At 39.9% G+C, this 27,424-nt stretch overlaps 1 protein-coding gene across 10 annotated transcripts in view; it reads right to left on the bottom strand.

Moving 5' to 3' along the window:
- Positions 1-27,424, bottom strand: part of Pphln1 (periphilin 1) — a 109,659-nt gene that overhangs the window by 65,887 nt on the left and 16,348 nt on the right. For 6 of the 10 annotated variants that reach the window (XM_052748725.1, XM_052748718.1, XM_052748719.1 and 3 more), the window contains exons 3-4: positions 15,672-15,878; positions 12,877-12,938 (exon numbers count right to left, since the gene is read on the bottom strand). In XM_052748725.1, coding sequence (XP_052604685.1) covers positions 12,877-12,938; positions 15,672-15,878 — 269 coding nt within the window. The remainder of the gene's footprint in view (positions 1-12,876; positions 12,939-15,671; positions 15,879-27,424) is intronic. The other 4 variants (XM_052748723.1, XM_052748724.1, XM_052748721.1 and 1 more) reach the window with 1 other exon arrangement.

Raw genomic sequence — 27,424 nt, 5'->3', positions numbered from 1 at the left:
GGTGGCTCACAACCATCTGTAATAAGATCTAGCTCCCTCTTCTGGCCTGCAGGCATACATGCAAACAGAACACTGTATACATAATAAATAAATAAACCTTTAAAAAAATAAGTCTTTCCAATAGCAATCTCTGAGGTCTCCAGAAGGAAGATGTGGCCCCACAACAACGACTCTATCCAGTCTAGAATGATACCATGGTATTCATGAACATTTCTTAATGATAAACCTTGGACTGAAAACTCTCAAGGGCAGTTCCAAGATGAGATGGTCCATCATACTACACGTCTAGCCAGAATCTCAGACAACCTTACCCATTACCCTGAGACTGGCTGCAGAATATACAGTTAGTCCAATTGAGACCTATCTGAGCTTTCTTACAGAACCCCACAGAGTCAACCCCTAAAACAGCAGGAAACAATTCTAAGGAAATGAGGCCCTTTCTCCCAAAGGTTTCATGTTTCTCAGGGTTATGGATGATGGTTACAGGGTTGGTGGTAGAAGAAAATTAATTAGACTCAGTATTCTCCTAAAGAAAAAGGGGAATGGATAGGTATAGGATATTAAGGTAGATTAGTATATATACTAGTAACCTAATTTAGTAAAATATCAGCCTTAGATAATTTGCACTGTTATGGATTCTTGTATATTGATACAAATAAAGAACTATATTTGTTGTAATGTACATATTTTTCTACTCTTATTTGAAATGTTTGTATATTGATACAAATGTAAAATGATAATTGTCATGCTGTATATGTGTTCTACCTCTGTTTAGGGTATTTTATATATTGATACATATTTAGGATTTTGTCATATTGCACTGTACATTTCTACCTGTTTAAGATATTTTGTGCACTGTCATAATTTTGAGGTCGTTGTCCTTTTACTGTATATTTTCTTACAGACTGTTTACCTTGTTTATATGAAGCCTTAGTCATAAGGTTATTTAGGTACATAAGACTTACAGATTTATAGTCACAATTTGCTTGTGATCTCTATAGTTGTTAGTAAGTTGTCAAGATTTAAGAGATGCATAGGTCAGGGGGACAGGTAATCTTCAAATACTTCATTGACCTAGAGAATATGGCATTTAAATAACTTAGAATTCTGTTGAGGGGAGATATGATTGCTCCTGGCAACATCGATTTGGTCTTGAGAAAATGTTGGGCTTCTAGGACATTTCCGTTTGGAAGTTTGTCATCTTGGCACAAAATGGCCTACTAGGCAAAGAACTGCCCTTGCCTTGAATGATGACAATACGAATGCTGTCTTTTCTGGATGAGCGGGACACAAGGAAAAGCGACTACTGAACCTTGCCAAGATGGGAATAAGATGGTCTTTCAGAATTCCTGCTTCTGAAAATGGTCTGTCAAATATTATAGGCCTGTAGCAAATTTGGAAGCACCAACGATGCTGAGAAAGTTTAGGTGACTGTCCAGGCTGTCAGCTGTCTCTTTTCTACTCTCGCAAAATTCCCGAAAGTTGCTTGCATCCATCTCCCATTTTCTCAGGTATTATTATATTCCTTCTCAGGTCTTTGATGAAATTGAAGACTAACAGTTACAGTTACAATCTTCTCATATCTTAGCTAGAACATATTAAGTATTAGATTCAAATTCTTCAGGATAGGACACCTTTTGGAATGATCTCAGTAACATGTCATTTTCCTATGCTCTAGACTTCTCTGGATGTTAGTATGTGTCTCTTGTTTGATGTTGTTCTTGTCGATTGTAGTTCCATTTGTTTATGTCATTACCCTTTATTTCTTCTTTATCATTATTCCTATTGTATATAGTTTTGTGTTAGGTTAGACATTTCTTCCTTAGACAAAGGGGGAGATGTAGTAGGTGGGAGGTTATTCCATGCCCTGGCACCACCCCTAGTGAGGGAGCATGTAGCTGCTAGATATCTGCCCCTTGGGCATGGCCACCAGGGATCCTTAATACCTGGGATGCATAAGTGCACTCTCTCTTCTCTTCACTAAGAACAGCATTGGACCATGTCACACCCCTCCAGGATTCTGTGACCAACTCCTTTATTCTAGTTGTGAGTTAACCCCCAAATAAATTCCTTTGGCCATCAAATAGATTCTGTGGATTTATCCCATTGGTGTCTTGTTGGTGGACTGTTAGAAGAGATTTGTCGGCCGGGCGGTGGTGGCGCACGCCTTTAATCCCAGCACTCGGGAGGCAGAGCCAGGCGGATCTCTGTGAGTTCAAGGCCAGTCTGGGCTACCAAGTGAGTTCCAGGAAAGACGCAAAGCTACACAGAGAAACCCTGTCTCGATAAACCAAAAAAAAAAAAAAAAAAAAAAAAGAGATTTGTCACTGAAGGTGATCTTGGGAGGTTTCAGAAGCCCACAACAGCCTAGTCTTTCTCTACCTCTGTGGTGTTTAGAAGGAAAATGGCCCCCACTGGCTCATAGGGAATGGCACTATTAGGAGTGTGCCCTTGTTGGAGTAAATGTCGCTTTGTACAGTCATTAGGGGTCAGGCTTTGGGGATCTCAAATGCTCAAGCCAGGTCTGGTGTGACATTCATTTCCTGCTTCCTACTGATCTGGATGTAGAACTCTCAGCTCCTTTTTCAGCATGGTTGTCTGCCTACATGGTGCCATGCTTCCTGCCATGATGATAATGGTCTAAACATGAGACTAAACTTCTGAAACTGTAAACCAACCTAATTAAATGCTTTCCTTTATAAGAATTGCTGTGGTCATGGTGTCTCTTCATAGTAATAGAAATCCTAAATAAGACAGCCTCCATCTTGCAAATGAGCTCTCAGCTACTGCTCAAGCACCATGCACGTCTAGTCTGCCTGTCACCACGCTCCAAAACTGTAAGCAATCTAAGTTAAATGCTACAGAAGTATTTTTTAAAATATTTTATCCCTTCAAAAAGAAGGGAGAAGGTCAGGTGTAGTGGGGCATACTTCTAATCCCAGCACTCAGGAGGCAAAGTTAAGAGATTCTAACTCCAGTGCCAGCCTGGTCTACATAGTAAATTCTAGGTCAGCCAGGACTATGTAATGAAACCTTTTATCAAAAGAGAAAGGAAGAGGAGGAGAAGGGAGAGACTAGTAAGAGGGCTTAGCAGTGAAGAGCACCTTCTGTTCTTCTAGAGGACCAGAGTTCAATTTCTAGCAATTCCTAGTTCAGTGGTTCACAGTGCATATAACTCTAGCTCTAGAGGATCAGAGATGCCTTCTTCTGGCCAACACACACACACACACACACACACACACACACACGCTGAAAATTAAAAAGAAAAAGAAAAAAAGGAAAGTTCAAAAAACCTATATTAATCACTTCCCAAACCTTCCTCACGGCCCCTAAAGATGCTAACAAAATGCTAGCTTATAGTGCTACTGCAGAGCCTGTGATCAAATCTCAAAATCCATGTGTATAACTGTGGGTATTGTACATCACAATCTTTAACTTTCTCTTTCCTTCATAACACTTCAGCAATACACATTAACTTTGGCATCTTGAACTTTGGCATCATTTTCCAGAGATGCCCTACATCAGAATTCTTATTCTATTTATTTTGTATTGTTCAAGATGAAGTCTCACTCTGGCGTGAACTCACTACAACGCTCTGGTTTGAGCTGAGATTTCAGATATTCACCACCACATCTGGTTTTCCACTATCACATTCTAAATATGGTAGCATATTCTGGGGGTTTTCTTGCTCTACAACATCACCACCCTCAACTGCTGGGTACCTGCTGTTACCTCTATATTTTTAGCAATCCATGATCCTCAACCCAGTCTCACTTGGTACCCTTCCAACCTTGACATTATACAAATATCAACATTTCATCCTTGAAATTCTGAGGCGCCACCTTCAACCCAAACCCCAAATTAATACCACAAATCTATGACTTCCTAGAAGAGTTGGACTGCTGTATCCTGGAGATCCCACTGGCCTATGAGTCAGTCAACCACAGTGCCTGTCTCAATTCCTAGCAGCCCTTCAATCCCAGTCAGTAACATTTTTACTTGTCTTTGGGAGCTCAAACTACCATTGGCCTTAATCATTCTCCCCCAAATCCTCTAATCCAACACCAAACCCTTGACCTTCCATGAGTCATCTCACCTTCCCACAAACCATGAGAAAGAGAGCAGCTGTAAGGAACAAATGACCTCTACCTGGTTTACCTTCCTACACACTCCTCTCTCTCCTTACTTTATAGGAGCTCTCCCCATCTAAAGTTGGCCCCTCCAACCAGTGCTCTTCATCTTGCTTCTCTGGTGATCATGTTCAGTTATCCTTTTACTACCTTGGAGCTTCAGCCTTACTCTTTCCCTTCAACCCATGAAAGATGCACAAGTCACTGATGACCTAAAGAAAAAGCAACCCAGAGGAGCCAGGGTTTCTCCAGCTTATTAGTTCTCCAACTCCTTTTAAAGTATGTTTGAAGAACTTACCCACTTATGTTAAATCTACTTCTATACTGTTCACCTTCATACAAACAAACTCAACGGCCATGTTAATCTTCACACTTCAGTTCTCATTTGTAGATGTCAGTGACTCCAATTCTATTTTAGATGTTCCATTACTTCCAGAGTTCTGATCTCAATCCCTTCCTCATGTCTAACTGCATCTTCTCCTTATACAATCTTAACTTTGAATACTAGTCTTTGCTTGAAACCATTCCTATTATGTATACACAACACAGTAAACACCCATCAAAAGGATATTTCCCTTTTCCTTCTTATGCCCATCAACCACATCTTGATGATCTTTTACTTGCAAAACATATATATAATTCTTTTTCTCCATCCCCATTTCTACTTCTCTATCAGACTCAAGGACTTTGCTTCAGCAGCAATCAATAGGAGCATTAGCACAGCAATATCAGGAACTGGTCTCTAGTCTAAATGTACGCTACAAGTGCATCAGACTTGGTTCAGAAATGGGGAACTCTGAATATGCAGAATCTAATGTTCTTACATTAAGTAGTAAACAAGCCTAATCTATGAACTATTGTTTTTTGCTCTTTGGAGTGCCTGCCACCCAGCTCCCAAATAAATCACACACAGGTTTGTTCTTAATTATAAATGCCCGGCCTTAGCTTGGCTTGTTTCTTGTCAGCTTTTCTTAACCTAAATTAGCCCATCAACCTTTTGTCTCTGGGCTTTTACCTTTTTTTACTTCTGTATATCTTTCTTTCTTACTCTGTTACTGGGTGTATAGCTGGGTTGCTGGCCCCTTGTGTCCTCCTCTTTCTCTCGTTCCTTCTCCTCTCCTCTCAGATTTGTCCTTCTAGTTCTTCTCTCTGCCTGCCAACCCCACCTATCCTTAATCCTGCTTCGCTATTGGACATTCAGCTCCTTATTAGACCATTAGGTGTTTTAGACAGGCACAGTAACACAGCTTCACAGAGTTAAATACAACATAAGCAAATGCAACATATCTTTGTATCATTAAATAAATGTTCCAGAGTGTAAACAAATGTAACATACCTTAAAATATTCCACAATAATGAACAAAGAGAAAGAATAGTCACTGCAAACATTTCTCTAAGAACCACCTGAATAATAAGCAGTCAATCTCCTGAATACTTTGCTAAGGCCTGTAAGAACAAAAGACTCACAGAGAGCCTCTCCTGACAACTCAAAGTCAGGAGCCTCACTAACAGAAAAGCATGTACAAACATATAAAAGAAATCATAATGCCACAAAATCATGGTCCTCAATATAAGTAAATACTGTATAAAACAAATGCAGTTACAAAAGTCCAAGCACCTTTGTATATATGCACACCTAGCACATGTCTATTCCTCCTACTTCTGGAGGCCAGAAAGCCCAAGGTCAAGTTACCAGCAGATCTCATATAAGGAAAAGTCCTTCTTGGTTTGTAGTTGACCATTTCCTTGTTGTATCCTCATATGATGGAGAACAGAGAATTAAGTTCTCACTGTTCTTAATACAGGTCCCAACCCCAATTACAAGGACTGCACCTCCATGCAAAAAACACCTCCCCAAAAGCCTGACCCAACACTATCATGTTGGGGATTTGAATTTCAACACAAGGGGTTTGCAGTGTAGTTTGTAGAGTGCTCATTTAGCATACATTAAGTTATGAATTCCAACCCCAGCACAACATAAACTAGGTGTATGGTTGTACATACCTGTAATCTGTAAACTTCAGCATTCGAGAAGTAGAGGCAGAAGATGAGTATTTCAAAGTCATCCTCCATTATATAGCAAGCTGAAGATTATGCTGAACTACATGAGATCCTAACAAAAAAAAACAAACCAAAAAACAAAAAACAAAAAAAACCCCAACCAAAACTAAACTAACATAAACTTCAAAATATGATTTTGGAGGAATGGAAACAGGTCTATAACAATAACTCCGATAAAACATTCAGGCAAGAAAAACTCAGATCAGGAAGACCATGTGAAAGTGGGATGAAGAATGGTAGTTCCATAGCTTCAAAGCATAGCCCTTAATGGCCTCTTACTGATTACCTAGGGGAAAATTAGCTCACAATAGAAATGTCTGCAACTCAAAGAACACATCACTTTAGGAATTGTCCCAGCAAAATGTATAACTAAGGTCTAATAATCATGAAGAAACATCAGACTTTATCGAGAACATGCCACACAAATAATTTGGGGCTGGGGATGAAGCTCAGTGACAGCATGCTTACTTAGTGCATGTGAGGACCTAGGCTCAGCACCCCAGTACTGCAAATAATACTTTTAGAAGTATCTGCTCATTGTTCATCTTGCCAAAAACAAGAGCCCTAAGGAAAGACTAAGTTGGCCCAACTAAAGGAGTTTACCTGAAAGGTAATTTGTGAGCCCACCTCAATATTTCTGTAGCATATTAGGGGCACTATTGGAGACATTAATAAGACCTCCAGTGGATGGATACTGAAGTCCTTTGAATTGTTTTAACAACTTGTCTATAAATTCAAAACTTCAGTTTCTTCCCACAATTCAAACAATCACTATGTACTCCACTGGATGGGAGAAAACTTACCGCTGACATGGCTTTCTTACACACTCAGAACACTACCAATATACTTAACTAGCTATACTCCTTGCTTGGTGTATTATTCAGTCAACTCTGTTCTAAAGCAAATGCTGCTTTCTATCTGTTCTTACAGTCTTTTATGTGAGAAATCTTCCACATACCCACCTGATACAAAGAACAGACAACAGACAGCCAGATAGATGGCAGGCAGTAAAAACCATAAACCGTTACTGTAAACACCCAGAGACCATGAGAATACAGGAAGATGCAGAGGGTCAAGTAGTCTGTCTCTACACCAGTCTGCTTTCTTTTTCTGCAATTATGCATAGTTAATGATTGTTTAGAGTGCATAATTTGTTTTCTATGCATTATAAAATGTAGGCTACATGAATGCAGCACCTTTTTACTCAGAGGATGATAAGAAGAGTATCTGGCATAAAATAAACAGACATATAAGAAATGTAGATAGCATATACAATTGTATCTTGTTTTAATGCCCATGAATTAAGAAAACTTACTAATGATGATTAATGATAAATAAATTTTAAGGTAGAATATTATAGGCAACATTGAGTGATCAGAAAATAATTAGAATATATCTAGATTGGACCAGGATAATCAAAAGTCACCAGAATTATGGGATACAGTTATAGCAGTACACATAAAGGAAATTACAAACTCATTTATATTAACAAGAAAGAAAACAGAAAATCATCCAAGTTAAAATTGATTTTTAATGGAAATATGCTTCAGCTCTTTAAAGAGGGCATACTGACACGTGTCAAACTTTAAAATGCACGTGACTGTGGCTAGAGCCCAAGTCTTCTCTCTGACCAGGCCTCTTCTAGTTCACTTCACTCGTCCACTTCACTCCAACTGCATCCGTAGCGCCGTCCCTCACTCTAGACTTGCATATATGGTATTTTTATAGAATTCACATCTTTTAAGGCTATTTTCTCCACTTAGCTCTTTATTCTTTCATGTTATCTTTAGAACCAGTTTACCAATTTTCAATATTAAAAAAACTGAATTTTTTTTTTAAGGAACAAATTCACACCCTAATGTTAGTAGAACTGACATTTTTATGGCACTCTGCTCAGACATATGACTCTACTGTTAGTCAGGTCTTCCAAAGTAACAGGCCATTTTCTTCATTATTCAACACATTTCTTATGCTAGAACATTTAAAAATATTTTCTATTGTATGCTTCTGACGGTTGATTTATTAATTGCTAATTTTCTAGTATTTCCAATAGCCAATAGGTTTACCCAGACCCTTGGTCATGAAGAAATGGGGCTTTGCTGGATGAAGTGGGTCACTAGGTGTGTGTCCTCAACTTAACATATGAAATCGTGAGTCAAAATAGATGTTACTTTCCATAAGTTACAGTAAGAGAAGCTGACTAACACACAGTCCCTTACAGATCTCATGAACTGTGGGGGAAGAACCCAGTCTCAGAGAACTGTTTTGGGATCATAGATGAGGGCTGCCATCTGGGGTACGGTGCGTTTGTTCCGTGGGATGACAAAGGATTGCTGGTCCTGAGTGGAGGACTGGAGAGCAGCAGACTGGAGGGTCAGAGTGAGGGTGGAGAAGAAAAGCTTGTGCTGGCAGCAGCCACAGGCGATCAAAGCTTACAGAACACTCGGATACATAGCAGACTCTGTCCCAAGAGGAGCAACAGAAATAATAGATATTGAACAGAAGAGGTGTAGACATTCAACACCAGTGGTTACGGGAAGTGTAGAGCCAGCTGCAGATGGAAGAGAAGGCCATGGTCTTGATGACCTTGCCTTTGCTGTTCTTAGTGGTGATGGCAGCACGTTTGTGCACACCTGGTATTCCTGCTGGCCCTGATCACGCTGGTGGTTACCTCAGCTCTTACAGTAAGAATACACAAAGACAGGTGAGGGAGAGTATAAAAACAAAACAGACAGCAGGAAAACTTTAAAAATAATACTGATCATTTCTGAAAAAGGGTAACCTATTGGCTATTGGAAATACTAGATAATTAGCAATTAATACATTCCAGCAACTAGGGACCATGTTTCAAAGTATAAAGCCTGTGAGGGGCACGCCATATTCAAACAACAATACTGCACCCTAGTCCCAAAGGCTCACAACCATCCCAGAATATAACGTGCATTCAATTCATTCCCAAGAGTTCCCCATAGTTGTTTATTTTTGAAAAGGCTTCCATTATTTAGCCCTGGCTGGACTAGAACTCAGTATGTAGACTAGGCTAGCTTCAAACTCAGAGATCTGCCTTTAACCTTCCTTTAATCCAGAAGGATGCACAGTTGCAACAGTACTAACAATGTGTAAATGTCTAAGAGCAAAAGCTCTTCTAGGACTCAAAGCAAGCTCTTAGCTGTGAGCCCTTGGAAAGTTCCAAAAATAAGCCACATACTTCCAATATACAATGTGTTGTGTGACTTTTCCTTCCTTTTCCCAAAAAAGGCACTGATGACCAAACCAAACCAAAGTAAGAATTTATTGAGGGCTCAGGTTACTTACAAAAGTGTGTGTGCCTCAAGACAGGTGAGTTATCCCAAAGCCTATTTCAGCAAGGGTGACAACTCACAAAAAGTAATGTCCCTTAGGTTCCCACAGGACTTACAGAAAGCTCTGCTGGCTCTCTTGGCCTCAGCCTCAGTGTTGCTCACTGCATTTATAATAAAAGGAGCTTTGTGAATGATCTGAGTTTCTTGGGCCTTATATCACTAGTTTTCTGAGCCTCCCTCATCCCAGTGGAAAGAATGTTTCAATTCAGAGGAAATAGCTACTCAATACAATGGTAAACAGTAAAATACCCATTCCAAAAGAAACAGAGAATAGCAAAGAACCAAACCAAGGCAAGCCCGAAACGTTAAATCTTACAGCTCCATGTATTACATGGAGTATCAAGTATCATGATATGTACTCCAAAAAGCTTAGGCACCCTACAGCCTTTCTCATTGCAAGCCCTATCTGTTAGGATTCTGTACATGCGCAGCCCAGGGTCCTGTGCCTTATATCTTACATCATCAGCGGGTGCTGGCAACTACGTACCCGCCGTGTGGTCACGAAATGCCCGACTTAAAAAGCTGGATGCCGACCCCCACACTCTGTGTTCTCTCTCTGATCCTGCCATCTTCCTTTCTGTCCAGGCCTGGCTCTCGTCCCTCCTTTCTTTCTAATAAAAACTCCGATAGTCGTGGCCGTGGCCCATGACTTTCCCACCAGTAACCAGCACCGCCACCAGTGCAGTTTATCATAACCATCACTATCTAGTAGGCTGCCTGCAGCTTTCCTGAACAGATGTTCCCCATTCCTAACATCTCCAAATTTCTTAGCTATCAACTACAACTTGGGCTTCACACAGCACCCTCTAGGGCAGGTGTCAGCAACTTTGACCTTGCTATACACTTCCTGGCCTCCTACAGTGTCTTCTGAAATTTTGCAAGTCTATATGGCACTTCTACTTTGCCTGTCTGAAAAACCAGTCATGTGCATAATACCAAGGTCAGCTACTAGCTTAACCAGTAGGGCCTTCCACCCCTACAACAGCCTGAGTGCCTTAACAGTTAAGCACAGGAAAATTCATAGGTTGGGAAAGCTAATTCCCGAGATGAACTAAGGCATTTTCTTTATTATCCAAGTACTTGGCTTTTTTTTTTTTTTTTTTTAAGTGCTAAAGATGAGAAACCAAGGCCGTGGGCATACTAAGAAAGTGTTCTGTTTGATGGCAGAGAAATGGTTCATCATTTAAGAGCACTTGCTACTCTTGCAGAGGGCCTGGGTTCAGTTCCCAGGACTGACATGGCAGCTCACAACCATCTGCAACTACAGTTCCAAGGGATCTGACTTCCTCTTCTGGCCTCCTTGGGTATCAGGAATATATGTGGTACATATACATAAACACAGGCAAAGCATTCATACACATAAAATAAAAACAAATCTTGAAGGGAGGAAGGGAGGAGGAGGAAGAGGGAGAGAGGGAGGGAGAGAGGGAGGGAGAGAGGGAGGGGAGGGAGGGAGAGAGAGAAAGAGAAGTGCTCTACCACTGAGCTGCATCCCCAGACCATGGTTTCCTTATCATAGCTCAGATCTCTTTGGTAGCTACACTTTGCTTGGTCTCAAGTTCTTCATATATATTTACTTGTTTTCTGGGCAAACTACAAACTTTTAAACTTCCCACTGTGCTTTCTGCTCAATTCTCACTGTAAACTTAGATGTAAGAGACCAGCAATAAATATATCCCAACCTAAATACCAGGCTGCCTTCAAATCTCTTTCAGTACATTTAGTTGTCTATTATCATTATTAAATTCAGACTATATAGTCTCAGAACATGGTCAAGATGAGACAGAGCTTTAACGCAATGTACCATGCACGACCGACCTCTACTGCAGTTGCAGGGAGTATCCCCAGTTCTGCACGAGTCTAACGAATGGTCTTGACTTACACTCCACTGTCTGTATGCCGGCTTTCTGAACTCTCCCCAGCATCACAGTAAGCTCTATTTGCAGCACATGAAGCTGTTTCTACAGACATTACCAACTCCTCCCACAGACGCACTTCCACACGGCCACAGCAACAACCCACCCTGGCCACCACCTTCTGTGAGACTTCCGTCACTGTGACAAACAGCTGAGAAACAGCGACCTCAAGCACCACAGATTTAATAATCCTGACCACAATTTCAGAGCTGCCAATCCATAGCTGGCTTGTTTTGTAGCTCTGCTGTGGGCCTCAGGTATAAGGAGAAAGGGAAAACATTAGTTGAATGGGATTAACAAGCCCGCTAGGGAAACAGCTGCACAGGAATAAGAAACTCTGAACAGAGACAACTTCACTGCTACTGTCTGCTCTTCCAATCTGCCCGTCCTTTCCCTTTTGTTCTGGAAATGAGCACAGACAGCAAGTTTTGTTTGCGAAAATTTAAACTGACTTGACTAGAAACCTGCCAATTTCACCTCCTGTAAAAAAAACTTGTTTTAGCTCTGGGAAAACTCTCCTTTGGGGCAAAGACCACCCTGGAATGGCCACGGAGACAAGATTACGGTAACAGCCATCCATATATAAGCTATTAAGTATTTCTGATCGGGGCTGGGCCTCTTTAAGCACTAGCTAGAGGCAATAGCTGCACAATAATGAAAGCGCTTCCCTTTATTTCCAAGTGCTGAAAACTTCTTGTTGGGTAAGGGTGAGAGAGTGGCCTTAACCAGGTGAGGTAGAACATCCAAGCAATGGGAGCACGTGTGGAGGACTCACTTCCGGCAGCTATGAGGGAGGGCCAAAGTGACCTAACTTTCTCCACTCCCAAAGTTGCATCATCAGCTGAGGACCAAGCTTTCACCACATAAGCCGACTGGGAGCCTTTCTTGGTCAAATCACAGGTCCCAGGAACAGGAGAGAACAAACCCCCAAAAGTTGTCCTCTGACCTCTACCACAGTACATACAAACCCCACTACACAAATATATACATACATATACAGAAATAAATAAACAATAATTTAAATAGACCACCAGAGATAATACCTTATGACAGAAGACACTTTGTAAGGCTGAGTACTTTCAAAAGGCTACTTCTGGAAAAATAAAAAATGCTTTACTCTCCAGTTAAAGAAAATTATACCTCATAATCCACAAACATTAAGAATAATTTAATAATTTTTAAGACTATCAATATTCAGACTTATTTTAAAATATATAGTCAGTTATAAAATGCCAGCCAATGAGGAGGAACACCAGTTATTAGCTCCATCAGACACAGAGACAGTGCTCTCTGCTTTCGAATTCAAACCCTAATGAAGACTCCAGCTACACATCTGCTGTTAGATTTCGACAGCACACATCGCAGACAGTAAGAGTATCAAAGTACTTATTCTTCTTATCTTTTTACCTGTATTCAGGCTGTCGGCTTGTGGAATGATCATCTCTTGTCCATCGGTAGCCAGAATCATCCTGTAACATAAAGAATTTAATTTGGGCTTTTGTCACCCTATTTTAAACAGCCTCTGAGGTACAATTACAATGTGGGTAAAAACACTTTTCTAGGTATTTCTGAACTTCCAAAACATGATAAACAAAAGATATAAGTCATCTGTCTCAGCAACTAAAGACGACTATGAACCTGTGGTACCACTTACCTGTAATTTTAAAACTGCATTATTCCCTTGGTAGACACACACATACTTAATGCCACAAATACACATACCAACATGACAACAGATATTTGCTCTCTGAGGACAAGGGCCTAATCAAGTGTACATTGCTCAGTCTTTTCACTTTCCAAGCTCTCTCACCCATGTTCAGGTTCAAGGTCAATGAAGAACTTGGTACTCTTTCCATTTTGCTCATTTTCTCTTCTCATTCATCACTCAATAAAAGTATAATTAGAAGCACTCTAGTGAGAATTATCACTGATAAGCAATATTACATTATGTGAATTAATCAAATGAAGCACTTTGGTCCTCTAAAACACATGTGCAAAGAGACATAAAAGCCAACCACATATGAGGCTGGAGAGATGGCTCAGTGGTTTAGACACTTGCTACTCTTCCAGAGGACCTAGGTTTGATTCTCAGCCCCCACAGATGGCTCACAACCATCTGTTATCTGCAATTCCAGGAGATCCAATGGTTTCTTCTGGCCTCTATGAGGACTGACACACGTAGTGCAGGTTTGCATGCAGGGAAAACACAAGTAAAATAAAAATAAAATGTAGGCTTGGCATAGTACACATGCTTTTAATCTCAGCACTCCAGAGGCAGAAGCAGAAGATCTCAAGTTCAAGACCAGCGTGATCTACACAGCAAGTTCCAGGACAGACAGGGCTATATAAAGACTCTGCTTCAACAAAACAAAATAAATAAATAAACACAACATGAAAATTACTTACAGTAAGAGAAACCGATTTAGCTAAAATCTTATTTTTCATTGTCCTCATTAACATCACAAACTCAACACTTGTATAAATAAAATGTGCCTGTATTTTCCCTCTCCATGTTAAAAAACAAGAGAAAATTAAAAACTCCATAGCTACAATACAATACTGGACCCAGTAAGTAGTTCAAGTAAATTCTGGATAAAAATTAGTGCTGCAAAAGTGTGAGGACCACAGGTGTGCTAGTCATTTACTTAAAGAGAAGAAAAAGTGAAGTCTAAGAACAAACAAGTTTTTGTATTAACATGGTCTTGTTTTGTGGTGTTGAGGACTGAACAGAAAGAAGACTTGTCAGCATGTAAAGCCAGAACTCTTACCCTCAGCTGACCCAGCACAGACAATTTGGAAGAATGAAGTAAGTACTGTGTTGTGGCTGAAACACCCCTACAAGCTTTTAGAAAAAAATTCATGTTCAAGAGGTATCAAATACAAGCCTAGTGAAAACAACTCACCAGATGACCAGAGCTTTCAGAAAGGGGGCAGGATGCTTTGGCTCTGACCAAATCCTTTCTCCCTGAGACTACCTGGAGAATGAGTCTGACAATAAAATGTAGTATCTCTAGTATAGAAATAATGCTTACTTCCCAACCCCTAGACCCCTCCTAAAGGAACAGCATGGCATAGTAAAAGCCAGCAACGTCAGTAAGAAAGCTGTAGCACCACAGACTCAAGCCATAATCACCAGAAACCACTAAAAAGCTTCATGACCACTTCAGAATTATCAGGGCTCACACGATGAAGGACCACGAGAACTAGACTCCCATATATACTAACCCTCAGGAAACCACTTACCTGCATTTCTTCAATTGTCAACATGAGCGCACAGTACAGTGTGTAAATATATTCTATTGGTTGCCATGTTATATATTGCAGGGAGGGAAAAAAGGGAAAAGGATGGCAAACAGTCTAGAAGAGAACTATTGTAAACCTGTAAGCTTGAGGACATAGCAATTGCTTCCAACACTTTCAATAAAAGTAATAAATTATCAAACCCTTAAATACCTACTTCTAGATTATCAAGAACACACTGGTAGTCTTAGTAGCTAACATTTTAAGCATTTACTATCTGAAACAATGACTTGACTGAATTCTAATCTCAAACAGTAAAGACCTTAAAAGCGAACAGACCTTAAGAATACTAACAAAAAATGAGATAATCAACTTAAACCTGCCTCACCCACCCACGTGTTTATGTTAAAAATGAAGCAATTATAAACAGGGACACGAAGTGACAAGTGCCGGCCATCTCTTCATCACTGACTTATCAGAAAATCCCCGCAAGGTTAAGGAAAAAAGGCAAACAAGGTATGGGCCAGGCATACAGCTCAGTAGAGAGTGCTTACCTGGCAGGAGGAAGGCCATGGCCTTGCTGCCCGGCACCACACAAAAAGCAAGCACGGTGGAATTAATGCCTACTCACTACCCAGATCACCAGCCTCTTGACTACTAGTGCCCTCTGGAGCTATAGCCGGCAGTCAACAGCACCTCACTGGAATGCAAGCCAAACCTTGAAAACCTAGCACCGCAGCACCCAGGAGGCTGAGACAGGAGGCCAGCAAGTTCCAGGCAAGCCTGACCTGTACAGTGAGACCCTACTGCAAAGGGGTCAGGGGGAGGCTGCAAATAAAACCAAGCCAAGCAACACAAGAGCACAAGCAGCACTCTGCTTCCAAGGCCTGCACACAAACTTTGGTTACATGAATGTTAAACTTCAAAGAAAGAACAATTAGTACACGGGGGAAATTACATACTCCTCTGTGAGGCGGGCCACTTCTTCGATCATGAGAATAACTGCGGCCCTCGTCATAGTCTCGGTAATCAACATGACTGTAATATCTACTGTAGCCTCCTTCATCGGGTCTGGCTAGCAGAGGCGGTCTCTTGTCTAGCAGAGGCGGTCTCTTGTCTAGCAGTGGTGGTCTCTTTGGCACAACATTAACTACTCTATGGTAGCCATCCTAAAACAGACAAAAAGAAATATAGAGACATCACTAATTTCTCTATTTGGCTTTGGAAATGTTTCTTATAAGCACAGGAGTTCTTATCCATAATTCAATAGAGTAAATGTATAAATGAACAAAAATGCACTAATGAAAAATGTGAATATAAATAATAATAAAATCTTCATATAGATTAATGGAAATAAAATTATTCAATAAAAAAACTCATTCAAAATTAAGAGACAACAATACAAAATGACAATCATGGGTTCAGAAAAGGGGACTGGAGAGAAAGCTCAGGGGTTAAGAGCACTTGCTGTTCTGTTTTTCCAGAGGGTATAGGTGCATTTCCCAGCATGCAGACGGCAGCTCACAACTGTAGAACCAACTCCAGGGATTATGACAACCTCTTTTGGCCCCTGTGGGTACTTCACTCACATGGTGCACATACATACATACATGCAAGCAAAACACTTCTACACATAAAATAAAAATGTGTCTAAATAATAGTGTAAGTAAAAGAAAAGGTAATTTTAACAACAACAGCAATAAACTACACACAATAAGATTACAGCAGGGTTGTTCCTAACAACAATGAAGACAGCACACTATGTTACAGCAGTGTTACTCACAACAACAATAAAGACAGCACACTATAAATGCTACAGCAGTGTTGTTCCTAATGACAATGAAGACATCACACTGTTTTGTCTGCTGTGTTTAAACTACTCTATTAAGCTATTTAAACAGGGCTTGCGCCCATACACCAGCAAGCACCGAACCAGAAAGATCAAAGGGAAACATTCTGCTATTGTTCCAGAAGCTCAGGAGAGAGAGCTTTTAGCTTTTTAGGTTTGGACGCAAAGCTGACTAAAATTAGAAGCAGTTTCCACAGTAATATACTCTTGAAACTTTTACTAACTTGGCTGGGATAGGAGACAGCCCAGTGGTGAAGGGCAATAATGACTCTCACACGGTAGCTCACAACAGTCTAGAACTCCAGTTCCAGGGGACTGACCCTCTTCTAACCTCCTTAGGCACTGCATGCAAATACTGCCCAGACTTACTTCATGCAGGCAAAATACCCATACGTGTAACAAATAATAACTTAAAAAATTTTAGTCACTGAGGAGTTTTGTGGGATTTGAGGAATTAGACAGAAAACAAAGTCTGTCTTATGTTAATAGCTAATATGAAATGCTGTGGAATGTCGTGTATGCTGTAAATGTGCGTTGCTGTGATTGGTTGATAAATAAAGCTGTTTAGCCAATGGTGAGGCAGAATAGGGCTAGGCAGGACATTCTAACAAGAGAGGAGGAAGGAGAAAGAACAGAGGAGACGCTGCTAGAAGCAAGATGTAAAGGTAAGCCACAAGCCACGTGGCAATATAGATTTATAGAAATGGGTTAATTTAAGATATAAGAACTAGATAACAAGAAGCCTGCCATGGCCATAGTTTAAAAATAATATAAGCCTCTGTGTGCTTACTTGGGTCTGAGAGGCTGCAAGACCGGGTGGGACCTTACAACTACATTTGGCATACCAACATGGGGCTCTCGAATTTCCATAAGGCCGAAAAGAGTTTAAAAAGAGCTTCTAAACACACAATAATGGAGCCAAAAAACAGCTTTCAACTTCATGTCTCATGCAAGCGGGTCAAGATATAGAGACACCAAGGTACAGAGACGCCATGGCATGGTGTGCAGCCTTGAGCTACAGTATGGCAGGTTCAAGGCCCATGGGCTTGAGTATGAATGGCAGATTCCTACCACTGTACACAGTGGCATCTGCAAGCCGCACAGCACGGTGCATGGTGGATATAACTTTTGCTAGTACAGGCAGGGGGGAAAAAAGGAAAGAAAGAAAAGGTTTTTGGGCTACACACTACTGGATGGAAGCATAGACCCCCTGCTTCCCAGAGTGGGCAGTGAGCATGGTTCCCAGAGCTGGCAGTCAACATAGTTCCGCCATGTTGGGAAGCTAAGGTGGGTGGAGCCAGCAGCCAAGGCTGCTGCCTTGGTCCGAGCCATACAGTTAGGTTAGCAGTTTAAAATCTCTCCTGGTCAGAGGATTACAGATTCACAATAAGACAGATTCAGATGAAATACAACAGTTTACATTGTGTGTAAAAATATATGTGGGCTTGGAAGAGAGAGGAAAAGGAGTTTATGCAATTGTTAAAAAAATAGTTAAAGTCTTTAAAGAATAATATAAAAGTTAAGCCATATAAAGATGGAAATCACACAGAGAGTCTGGGTTATATTGTCTTTGGGATTTTTAACTGCAGAGAGACATTTGATTGTAAAAGCTGCTGAGTTAAATCAGTATATGTATTTTAAAGATATCTTGATTTCAAAATTTATGTCTAAGGATACATTGCTTTGGAAAAGAGGTCCTGCTTTTGTTTCCACGTAAGATAAGAACCTATGGATTGCTTCCAGGCTAATAAGGGTTGATCAAGGAAGACCCCCTGAGAGGTCTCCAGATGATCCAACATCCAGAACAGCTTCAAGACAACTGGCTCAGAGAATACAGCCTCATAGACTACTCTAGTCAGGACCTGACCATAATTCTTAATTTTCTCAGGATCCCCATAAGACTACCAGCAGCCCCTATCAGCAGGAAGTAGCTTAGAACACTACGCTCACATTCCCAAAAAATGGATTGATGTTTGTCTTTATTTAGGTTGTTGGCTACAAATTGTTATTGGTCATAGTCAATCTCTTTCTAAAAGAAGGGAGATATGATATAGATATATAGGATATAAATATGATAGGATAAAAAGGTAGATTATTGAATCTACTTTTAAAAAGCAACTTGTTTGAAATGTTTTACATTGCTATAGATTTTAGTTTATTACAAATTTAATTTTGTTATACTGTATGTATATTTCTACTCTTGTTTAAAGTATTTTGTTTGTGCAACTCATTTGAAATTGTAATATATAGTTGAGAAATACAGATTTTAGTCATCTATGATAATCAAACTTATAGTTTACGTTAGTTAAGTTTTCTAGATATACATAGATATATTTCAATTAGGTAGGAAATCTTCAAAAACTTCAAAGACCTACAGAATATGGCATTTAAAATGTTTTAAAAACTTATACTTTTCTGAACATTGAGACATGTCTGCACCTGGCAGCACCAATCTACTTCAGAGAAGACAATGGGCATTGAAGAAACTCATTATTGAGTTTGCTTTCTTTGTAGCAAAAGTTAGCCACCGGGCAAAAAAATGCCCTTGCATCAACTGATTGACAGTATGTCATGTAAACTGGACATGCAGGACCCATAGGAAGGTGACCACTGAACTTTGCAAGGCAAAATGGTCCTTCAGGTTTCTGCTTCACAGAAGAAACTGCCAGACATTCTACAGGACACAGAAAAAAATGACTGAGAGACTAGGCCTATAGGCCGAAGAAGGATGCCCCAATGTTACAGAGGAACTTTGGGCGATTGTCCAGGCCTCTCTCTGTCATTCTAGATTTTTGGAAGTTACTTACAATGCATTTCCTGCTTACTTAGGTAATGTTATATTCTTCTGGGGTCTTTGATGTAGTTGAAGACTAGATAGTTATAATTTTCCTTGGTTATGATAATAGATAAATTAGATATGAAACTTTAGACTCACAAATATAGGATAGATGATAGAATATTTTCTTCAATTTTGCCAAATACAAATAGACTAGATATTGTAACTATAATTCTTACTTGATAACTGTTCTATTATATGCAATTTTACTATGTTAAAATTAAAACCTCCCTTTTTAATTAGACAGAAAAGGAGAAATGCTGTGGAATATCGTTCTGTATGCTGTGAATGTGTGTTGCTGTGATTGGTTGATAAATAAAATGCTGACTGGTCAGTAGCCAGGCAGAAATATAGGAGGATAAGCAGACAAGGAAAATTCTGGCAAGAGGAAGGGCTGAGTCAGGAGTCTCCAACCAGAACAGAGGAGGCAAGATGACAAGGCAGAACTGAGAAAAGGTACCAAGCCATGTGGCTAAACATAGATAAGAATTATGGGTTAATTTAAGTGTAAGAACTAGTCAGTAATAAGCCTGAGCTAATGGCCAAGCAGTTATAATTAACATAAGCCTCTGTGTGCTTACTTGGGTCTGAGCAGCTGCAAGACTGGTGGGACACAGAAAATCCTAACAACTACAATGAAATAAAATTATTAGAGTAAGAAATAAAGAACTACAGTACACCTGCCATAATCTGATCTAAGCCATCCAAGGAACGGCCACCTACAGATTTTGGTTTTTTGAGACATGCTCTCACTATACAGTCCAGGATAGCCTCTACTTCACAATATTTCTCATTGTTTTATTTTGTTGAGTCAAGGTTTCATGCTAGAGCCATGAATGGCCTGGAACAGCAATCCTGTCTTAGCCTCCTGACTGACAGAATTACAGGTGGCTTAGCATACACACAATAAACAAACTGATTAATTTTTTAAATAAATTTTAATTTAAAATAAATATTAATTTTAAAAATTAGTTTATCTTTTAAAATCCTAATTTTTAAAACTCTATGAAAGATACTTTGATTATAGAAAGAAAAACAACTAGATGGCTGAATAATTTGATACACTGAATCATTGATACATATGTTATACTTTCTCCACAAATTTAAATTACATACTTAACTGGACACAAATTAAATAGATTGGGACATTTATTTAAAAGCGTTTGAGACTAGGGTGGCATTCAGTTGCAGAGCAGGGATTAGCATTCATAAGGCCCTGGGCTAACCCCTGTAACAATACAAAACCCACCAATTTTCTAATGTATCATTAAATATATGTGAACTTATTTTAGCACAAAAACATTGTGGCTTTTGTTATTTTATTTTATGTATGGTGGAAGAGGGCCACATGCTTGCAGTCTGCAGTCAGAGCCAGTTCTCAACTTCTACCATGTGGTTCCTGGAGATGGATCTCAGCTGGACAGGTTTGGTAACAGGTACTTTTACCTACTGAGCCATCTTGCCATCCTACAGAAAACATTTTGTTTAAAATTGAAATATTAGCCGGGCGGTGGTGGCGCACATCTTTAGTCCCAGCACTCTGAAGGCAGAGGCAGGCAAATCTCTGTGAGTTCAAGGCCAGCCTGGTCTACAGATCGAGTTCCAGGACAGACTCCAAAGCTACACAGAAAAACCCTGCCTCAAAATAAATGAATGAATGAATGTGTAAATAAATAAATGAATAAATGAAATTAGAATATTATAAGGACCTTCCTACGTCTTTATCTTTTAGAGACATATGGAAACGTTTATTTACATTTGAAACATGAATAGTGGATTTACTTCAATATACCTTCAGGAAGGGAGTGCAGTGGTCAAAAACATTGGCTGCTGTTCTAGAGAGCTTATACCTACACAATAATTCACAGCAGTCGGTAACTCCTGTCCCAGGGGCTCCAACGCCTCCTCTGACCTTTAGCACCAGGCATGCACACATGTGGTCACAGAAATACATGTCAAAAGTAGATAATTGCTGCTTTCATGACATTTACTTTGGGAGGTGCTTATCTTGCCTACTTTTAAATACTTGATTTTTTTCTTTATAAAGAGTCAAAAGCCAAGCATGGTTATACATGCCTATAATCCCAGTACTAGAGAGGCTGGGAGGACAAGATGGAAAGCTCAAGGCATCAAAAAGATCCTATCTCAAAAATAAATGGATGACTAAATAAAGCTCAACAGTCAAGCATTAGAGCATCAGACCACATCATACCTTCAAGTGCAGCCTGAGCTACACAGCAAAGCCGTTGTCTCAAAAAATAAATAAAAAAGCTATCAGACATGACTGAAGAAGAAAGAAAACTTTTTACAACATAAACAGACTTGTGATGGTGGTGCAGTACTTGGAAGGCAGAGGCCTGGTCTACAAAGTGAGTTCCAGGACAGCCAGGACTATACAGAAAAACTTCACCCCCACTCCACCCCCCCCCCCAATTATATCAAACAAAGCAAACTTAAAGAAAATACAGGAAGGAAGCATTATTTTGAGTTGAAGAGAGAAATGAGCATAGCAGAGACTGAACAGAAATACAAAGTCGGGTGTGGTGGTGCACGCCTTTAATCCCAGCACTTGGGAGGCAGAGGCAGGTGGATCTCTGTGAGTTCGAGGCTAGCCTGGGCTACAGAGTGAGTTCCAGGAAAAGGAGCAAATCTTTTTTTATAGGCATGTATAACCATGCTTGGCTTTTGACTCTTTAGAAAGAAAAAATCAAGTATTTAAAAGTAGGCAAGATAAGCACCTCCCAAAGAAACTCTGTCTTGAAAAAAAAAAGAAAGAAATACAAAGTCCTAATTACTAAAACACAAAATACCACTGAAAACACAAACAACAAAAACCAATAGGATGACCACAATTAACACATATATTTCAAGAACTATAAATGTCAATGACCTAATTCTCCGTTCAAAAGACAGGAACAGACTGAATAGATCAAGGGGGGAAAATCCACCTGCTGCCTACAAAAAACACATCTTAGTTTTAAAGGTAGGTACCATCTTAGAGTAAACGGATAGACAAAGGTGCTTCGATCAGTGGGACCAGGAAGCAAGCAGGCTTCACTATCCCAGTATCTGATAGAATAGAATCCAAACTAAAGATAATCAGAAGCAAGAGAGGGACACTAATAAAGGAAAGTTAACCAAGGAGACTTACTGGAATTGAAAACACAGATTAAAATCAAGCTGTTAGTAGTAGTGGGTGATTTCATACCCCACTCTCTACAATAGATAGGACATCAGGGAAAAAAATAAACAGAAACCTCAGACTTAATCAGCACCATACATCAAATGGCCTTCACAGTGACCTACAGAATATCTTACTTATTAAAACAGCATATAGTACACACACCACTCAGCAGCACAAGAAGGCTTCCCTAAAATAGACCAACCACATCCTGGGACACAACACAAATCTTTACAAATTCAAAAAGACTGAAATCACTCCTTATAGCCCGTCTGACCAATAAAACTGACAACAAAATAAAGGAGGGAAGGAGGGAGGGAGAGAGGGAGGGAGGGAAAGAGGGAAGGAGAGGAAAGAAAAGAGAACTTACAAATTCCTTCTAAATGAAAGCCAGTATTACCCTAATAACCAAACTAGGTAAAGACATAACAAAGAAAACTACAGGCCAATATCCCTAATGATGACTCAACATACACAACATACACCAGTCAGTAAATGCAATAAACCACATAAATGTCCTTAAAGACAAAAATCACATGATCATTTCAACACATGCAGAAAAGGCCTTTGTTCAAATCCAACATGCCATCATAATAAAAGTCTTAGAGAATATAGGGCCAGTGAGAACATACCTCAACATAATAAAAGGTATATACAAGAAACCCATAGCCAACATCATCCTAAATGGAAAAAAGCTTGAGGCAACCCCACTGAAGACTGAGACAAGGCTGCCCACTATCCCCAATCCTTTGCAATACTGTGCTTGGAGTACTAGCTAGACAAATAAGGCAAGAGAAGAAAATTAAAGGGGGCGTTGGGGATTTAGCTCAGTGGTAGAGCGTTTGCCTAGTAAGCGCAAGGCCCTGGGTTCGGTCCTTAGCTGGGGGGAGGGGGGAGAAGAAAACTAAAGAGATACAAATAGGGAAAGAAGGGTCAATTTATCCCTATTTGCAGATGATATGATACTATACATTAGCGACCCTAAAAACTGTGCCAGAAAACTTCCTAGAAATGATGAACAAATTCAGCAATGTGTTAGGATAAAGAATCCACTTGTACAAATCAACTGATTTTCTCTACACCACCAACAAACATACAGAGAAGTACAGCATGAACACACTCCCATTCACAATAGCCTCAGAAAAAACAAAGTATCTCAAAATAAACCTAACCAAGGAAGTAAAGGACCCCTACAATGAAAACTTTAAAACTTTGAAGAAAGTGTTCTCAATGACTGGTAAAAATCAACATTGTGAGAATGAATGACCAATCTACCAAATGCTTTTACAGATTCAGTGCAATCTAGATCAAAGTTCCCATCTCATTCTTTGGAAAAACAGAAAAAAAAAAAAAACCTAGCCAAAATTCATATGGCACAAAAGATTCTGAATAGGCAAAACAATCCTAGGGGTGGAGATGGGGGCCAATACTATTTGATGTGTGCGTGCGTGCGTGCGTGTGTGTGTGTGTGTGTGTGTGTGTGTGTGTGTGTACACAAATACATATATGCATATAATAACTACTGATGAAAAAGAGGCCATGAATTTGAAGGAGTGGGGAAGAGGGTTTGGAGGGAAGAAAAGGGAGAAATGGTGTAATTAAAATAAAATCTCAAAAATAAACAACAAAAAAGAAGTTAAAATACATCCTCAGGTAGCTCTACACAGAGAAGTACTACTCGATTAAAATTTGCATATCAACACTCTAGAGTTTAGTTTTTAGTTTAGTTTTTCATGTATGTAGTTTTCCCATTGGAAAAAAAAACCCTGAAAGTTGAATGTGGTGTCCTCACATCTTTAATCCTCATACTCAACAGCCAGTGATAGACCTGGTCATACTGTCGGCCAGGTGTACATAGTGAACTCCAGGCCAGCCAGGGCTACATGAGATTGTATCAAAAATAAAAAAAAATAATATATACTCATACATGCATTTGTAGCAAAGCATGTTAAGAATGGAAGTGAAATGGTGGGTATAGTAATTTTCAAATAAAAAATACCAGAGTCACATGGGTACATTTATATAGACATCAGTCTCATGGTAGCTCAGTGATTTAACTCACATGTATAGCATGTGTGAGGCCCTGAATTCAAATACTACAAACATAAATAAAAATAATTAAATAAATGAAATGCAAAAAGGCTAGGAATTAAGTTACACATGTGAAGATTGTGAATAAAATGTCTCAGGAACTACAAATGAGAAGAAAAGGACTATCCACTCAACAGTAACATTCTGTAAGCAGTGCCAAACAGAATACCATAAGTGAATTACCATATGAAACATTCTTGACTTTCAAACTGAACAAAAGAGATTGCCGGATTATAGTTTAAGTACATTCACATTTGAGACTATTTGGAACCAGTTAGTCCCACATAATCCCTACAAAGCCTCAGATAGAGCAAAATCAAGTTTTAATTCACCAAAGAATGTTTTGATTGGCCAAACTGGCTGAGAAAGAGAAACAGTGACAAAAAATATTAAGATTACACACCTGTAATCTCAGCACTCAGGAGACTGGGGGAAAGAAGGCACAAGTGAACACACACACACACACACACACACACACACACACACACACACACACACAGAATGAAAAAAATGAAAAGAAAGCTCTGCCCTCATTACAATTTGTATCAAGGCCTGGCACATTTACAAAGCAGTGTGCAAACCACAAAACTACCACCACTGGGTGAACTTTCACAAGGTCAACACTATTTATCACCCAGATTCAGTTACTGACTATGCCTAGCAGACAAGTCTTTCCTGGGGTGCTCTCCAGTGTTCCTCCCAGTAGTGAGCACTGTTCTGCTACTTTGGCTTGTCTGAAGTGTTTATATAAAGGAACTGCAGGAGATCTCTTGAGCTCAGCTTCTAGTCTTCAGTGCTCTGCTTGTGAAGTCACCCATGTGAACTACTGCTGCACCTGGCAGTAGGCCACTTACCCCATTGCTGGATTATTTAAACCAGTGGTTCTCAGTCTTCCTAATGCTGCCACCCTTTAATACAGTTCCTTGTGTGTGGTTTCACCAATCATAAAATTATTTTGTTACTACTTCGTAACTGTAATTTTGCTACGTTAGAAAGAATAATATAAATATCTGATAGGCAGGATAGGATATCTTATTGAGAACCACTGATTTAAACAATTCATCCATTCTCCTGGCCTGCTGCCAGCTTGAAGCTCTTAGCAATGCTGCTTATGAACACACATGCAATATATATTTTTTTAAGAATGTATTTATTATGTATACAGTGTTCTGCCTACATGTGTCCCTAAAGGCCAGAAGGGGGCACCAGATCTCATTACAGATGGTTGTGAGCCACCATGTGGTTGCTGGGAATTGAACTCAGGACCCTCGGGAAGAACAGTCAATGCAGTGCTCTTAACTGCTGAGCCATCTCTCCAGCCTGCAATATGGTTTTTAAATAATGTTAGATGATCTCTGCTTCATAAGCAAAGATTTTAGAACTTTATTTACTTCTATGTGTATGTGTGTGTACCTGTGTGAATGTATGCCACTTGAGTGCTGGTACCAGAGGCCATCAGATATCCTGGAACTAGAGTTATAGGTGGTTGTGAATGGCCTGATGTGGGTCCTCTGGAATAACAAAAAGTGTTCTTACCACAGAGCCATCTATCTCCTTAGGCCCTTAAAACTTTAAATAGGGTAAGTTTTTATTAGCTCCAAAGTTAGAAACTAATGCTACATTTACATTTCTACTTCCACTGTTAAACACTTTTCTGCAAATTCAGTGAATCAATTTACGTCAGACGTGAATATAAAACTACTTTCACAAGGCACATGACTAAGCACTGTTCAACTGGGGGGGGGGGGCGAGGAAGAAGCAAAACAGTTGGAGGCCAACCTGGGATGGTGAGGAGAAAAGAAATGATTTATTCCTAAACAGAAACAGCACAACAGCAAAGTTAACAGCATCTATTAACTTAGTCGTTAACAGAAATCACTGGTATTTTCAATCAGGTGTGGTAGTGTGAATGAGGTGCCCCTCGGTTGCAAGCATTAGAATACTTAACTCTCCAGTAGGGGATGCTGTTTGGAGAGGCTTTAAAGGTGTGGCCTTGGAGGCCTGTCACTGGAGGCTGGCTTTGGGAGTTTAAGGACTGCCATTTTGGGTTGGTTCTCTTCTCTCTGTTCTGTCCTTTCAATTTAAGACTGAGCTCTCAGCTTGCTACTCCAGCCATCATGCCTGCAACTTCCCTGCCATTACCGACTCTTACGTACTTCTGGAACCGTAAGCCTAAGCAAACCCTTCCTTCTATAAGTGGCCTTGGCCACTGTGCTTTATCACAACAACAGAAAAGTAACTAATACATCAGGTTACACATTTACAGTCATCACTATTTAAACCAAAGGTGGCTCTTGGTATTTAGCCACCTGCTGCTAATAGAGTTTAGGTCTTCAATGTCTCCCATTAAATGTCTGGGGTAAAGCATATAAGGCCTGGTGCCTGATAGGAAGTCTTCACTCTTATCACTGGGAATATGGTCTCAAAGAAGACTGTGGCACCCTACTATCTCTGTTCTCTCTCTCTCTCTCTCTCTCTCTCTCTCTCCTCTCTCTCTCTCTCTCTCTCTCTCTGTGTGTGTGTGTGTGTGTGTGTGTGTGTGTGTGTGTGTGTGTGTGTGTGTGTTCCATGGCTATAAGGTGAGCAATGTGGATCTGGGACACACTCTCATAATATACTGTCTTACCAAAAGTCCAACTCATATGGAGTAAAACCTCCAAAACCATAAGGCAAAATAAATTTTTCTTTGTTAAGATGATTATCTCCAGGAAGTGTAAGAGTAATGGAAAGCTAACACACCTACTAAGAAGCAGGTATT

This window comes from Peromyscus californicus, unplaced genomic scaffold, assembly GCF_007827085.1.
Source record: "Peromyscus californicus insignis strain IS unplaced genomic scaffold, ASM782708v3 Scaffold_20__1_contigs__length_68692818, whole genome shotgun sequence".
NCBI classification, from domain to species: Eukaryota; Metazoa; Chordata; class Mammalia; order Rodentia; family Cricetidae; genus Peromyscus; species Peromyscus californicus.
The sequence above is the reverse complement of the archived record's forward strand: the minus strand, read 5'-3'. Positions and strand labels throughout refer to the sequence as shown.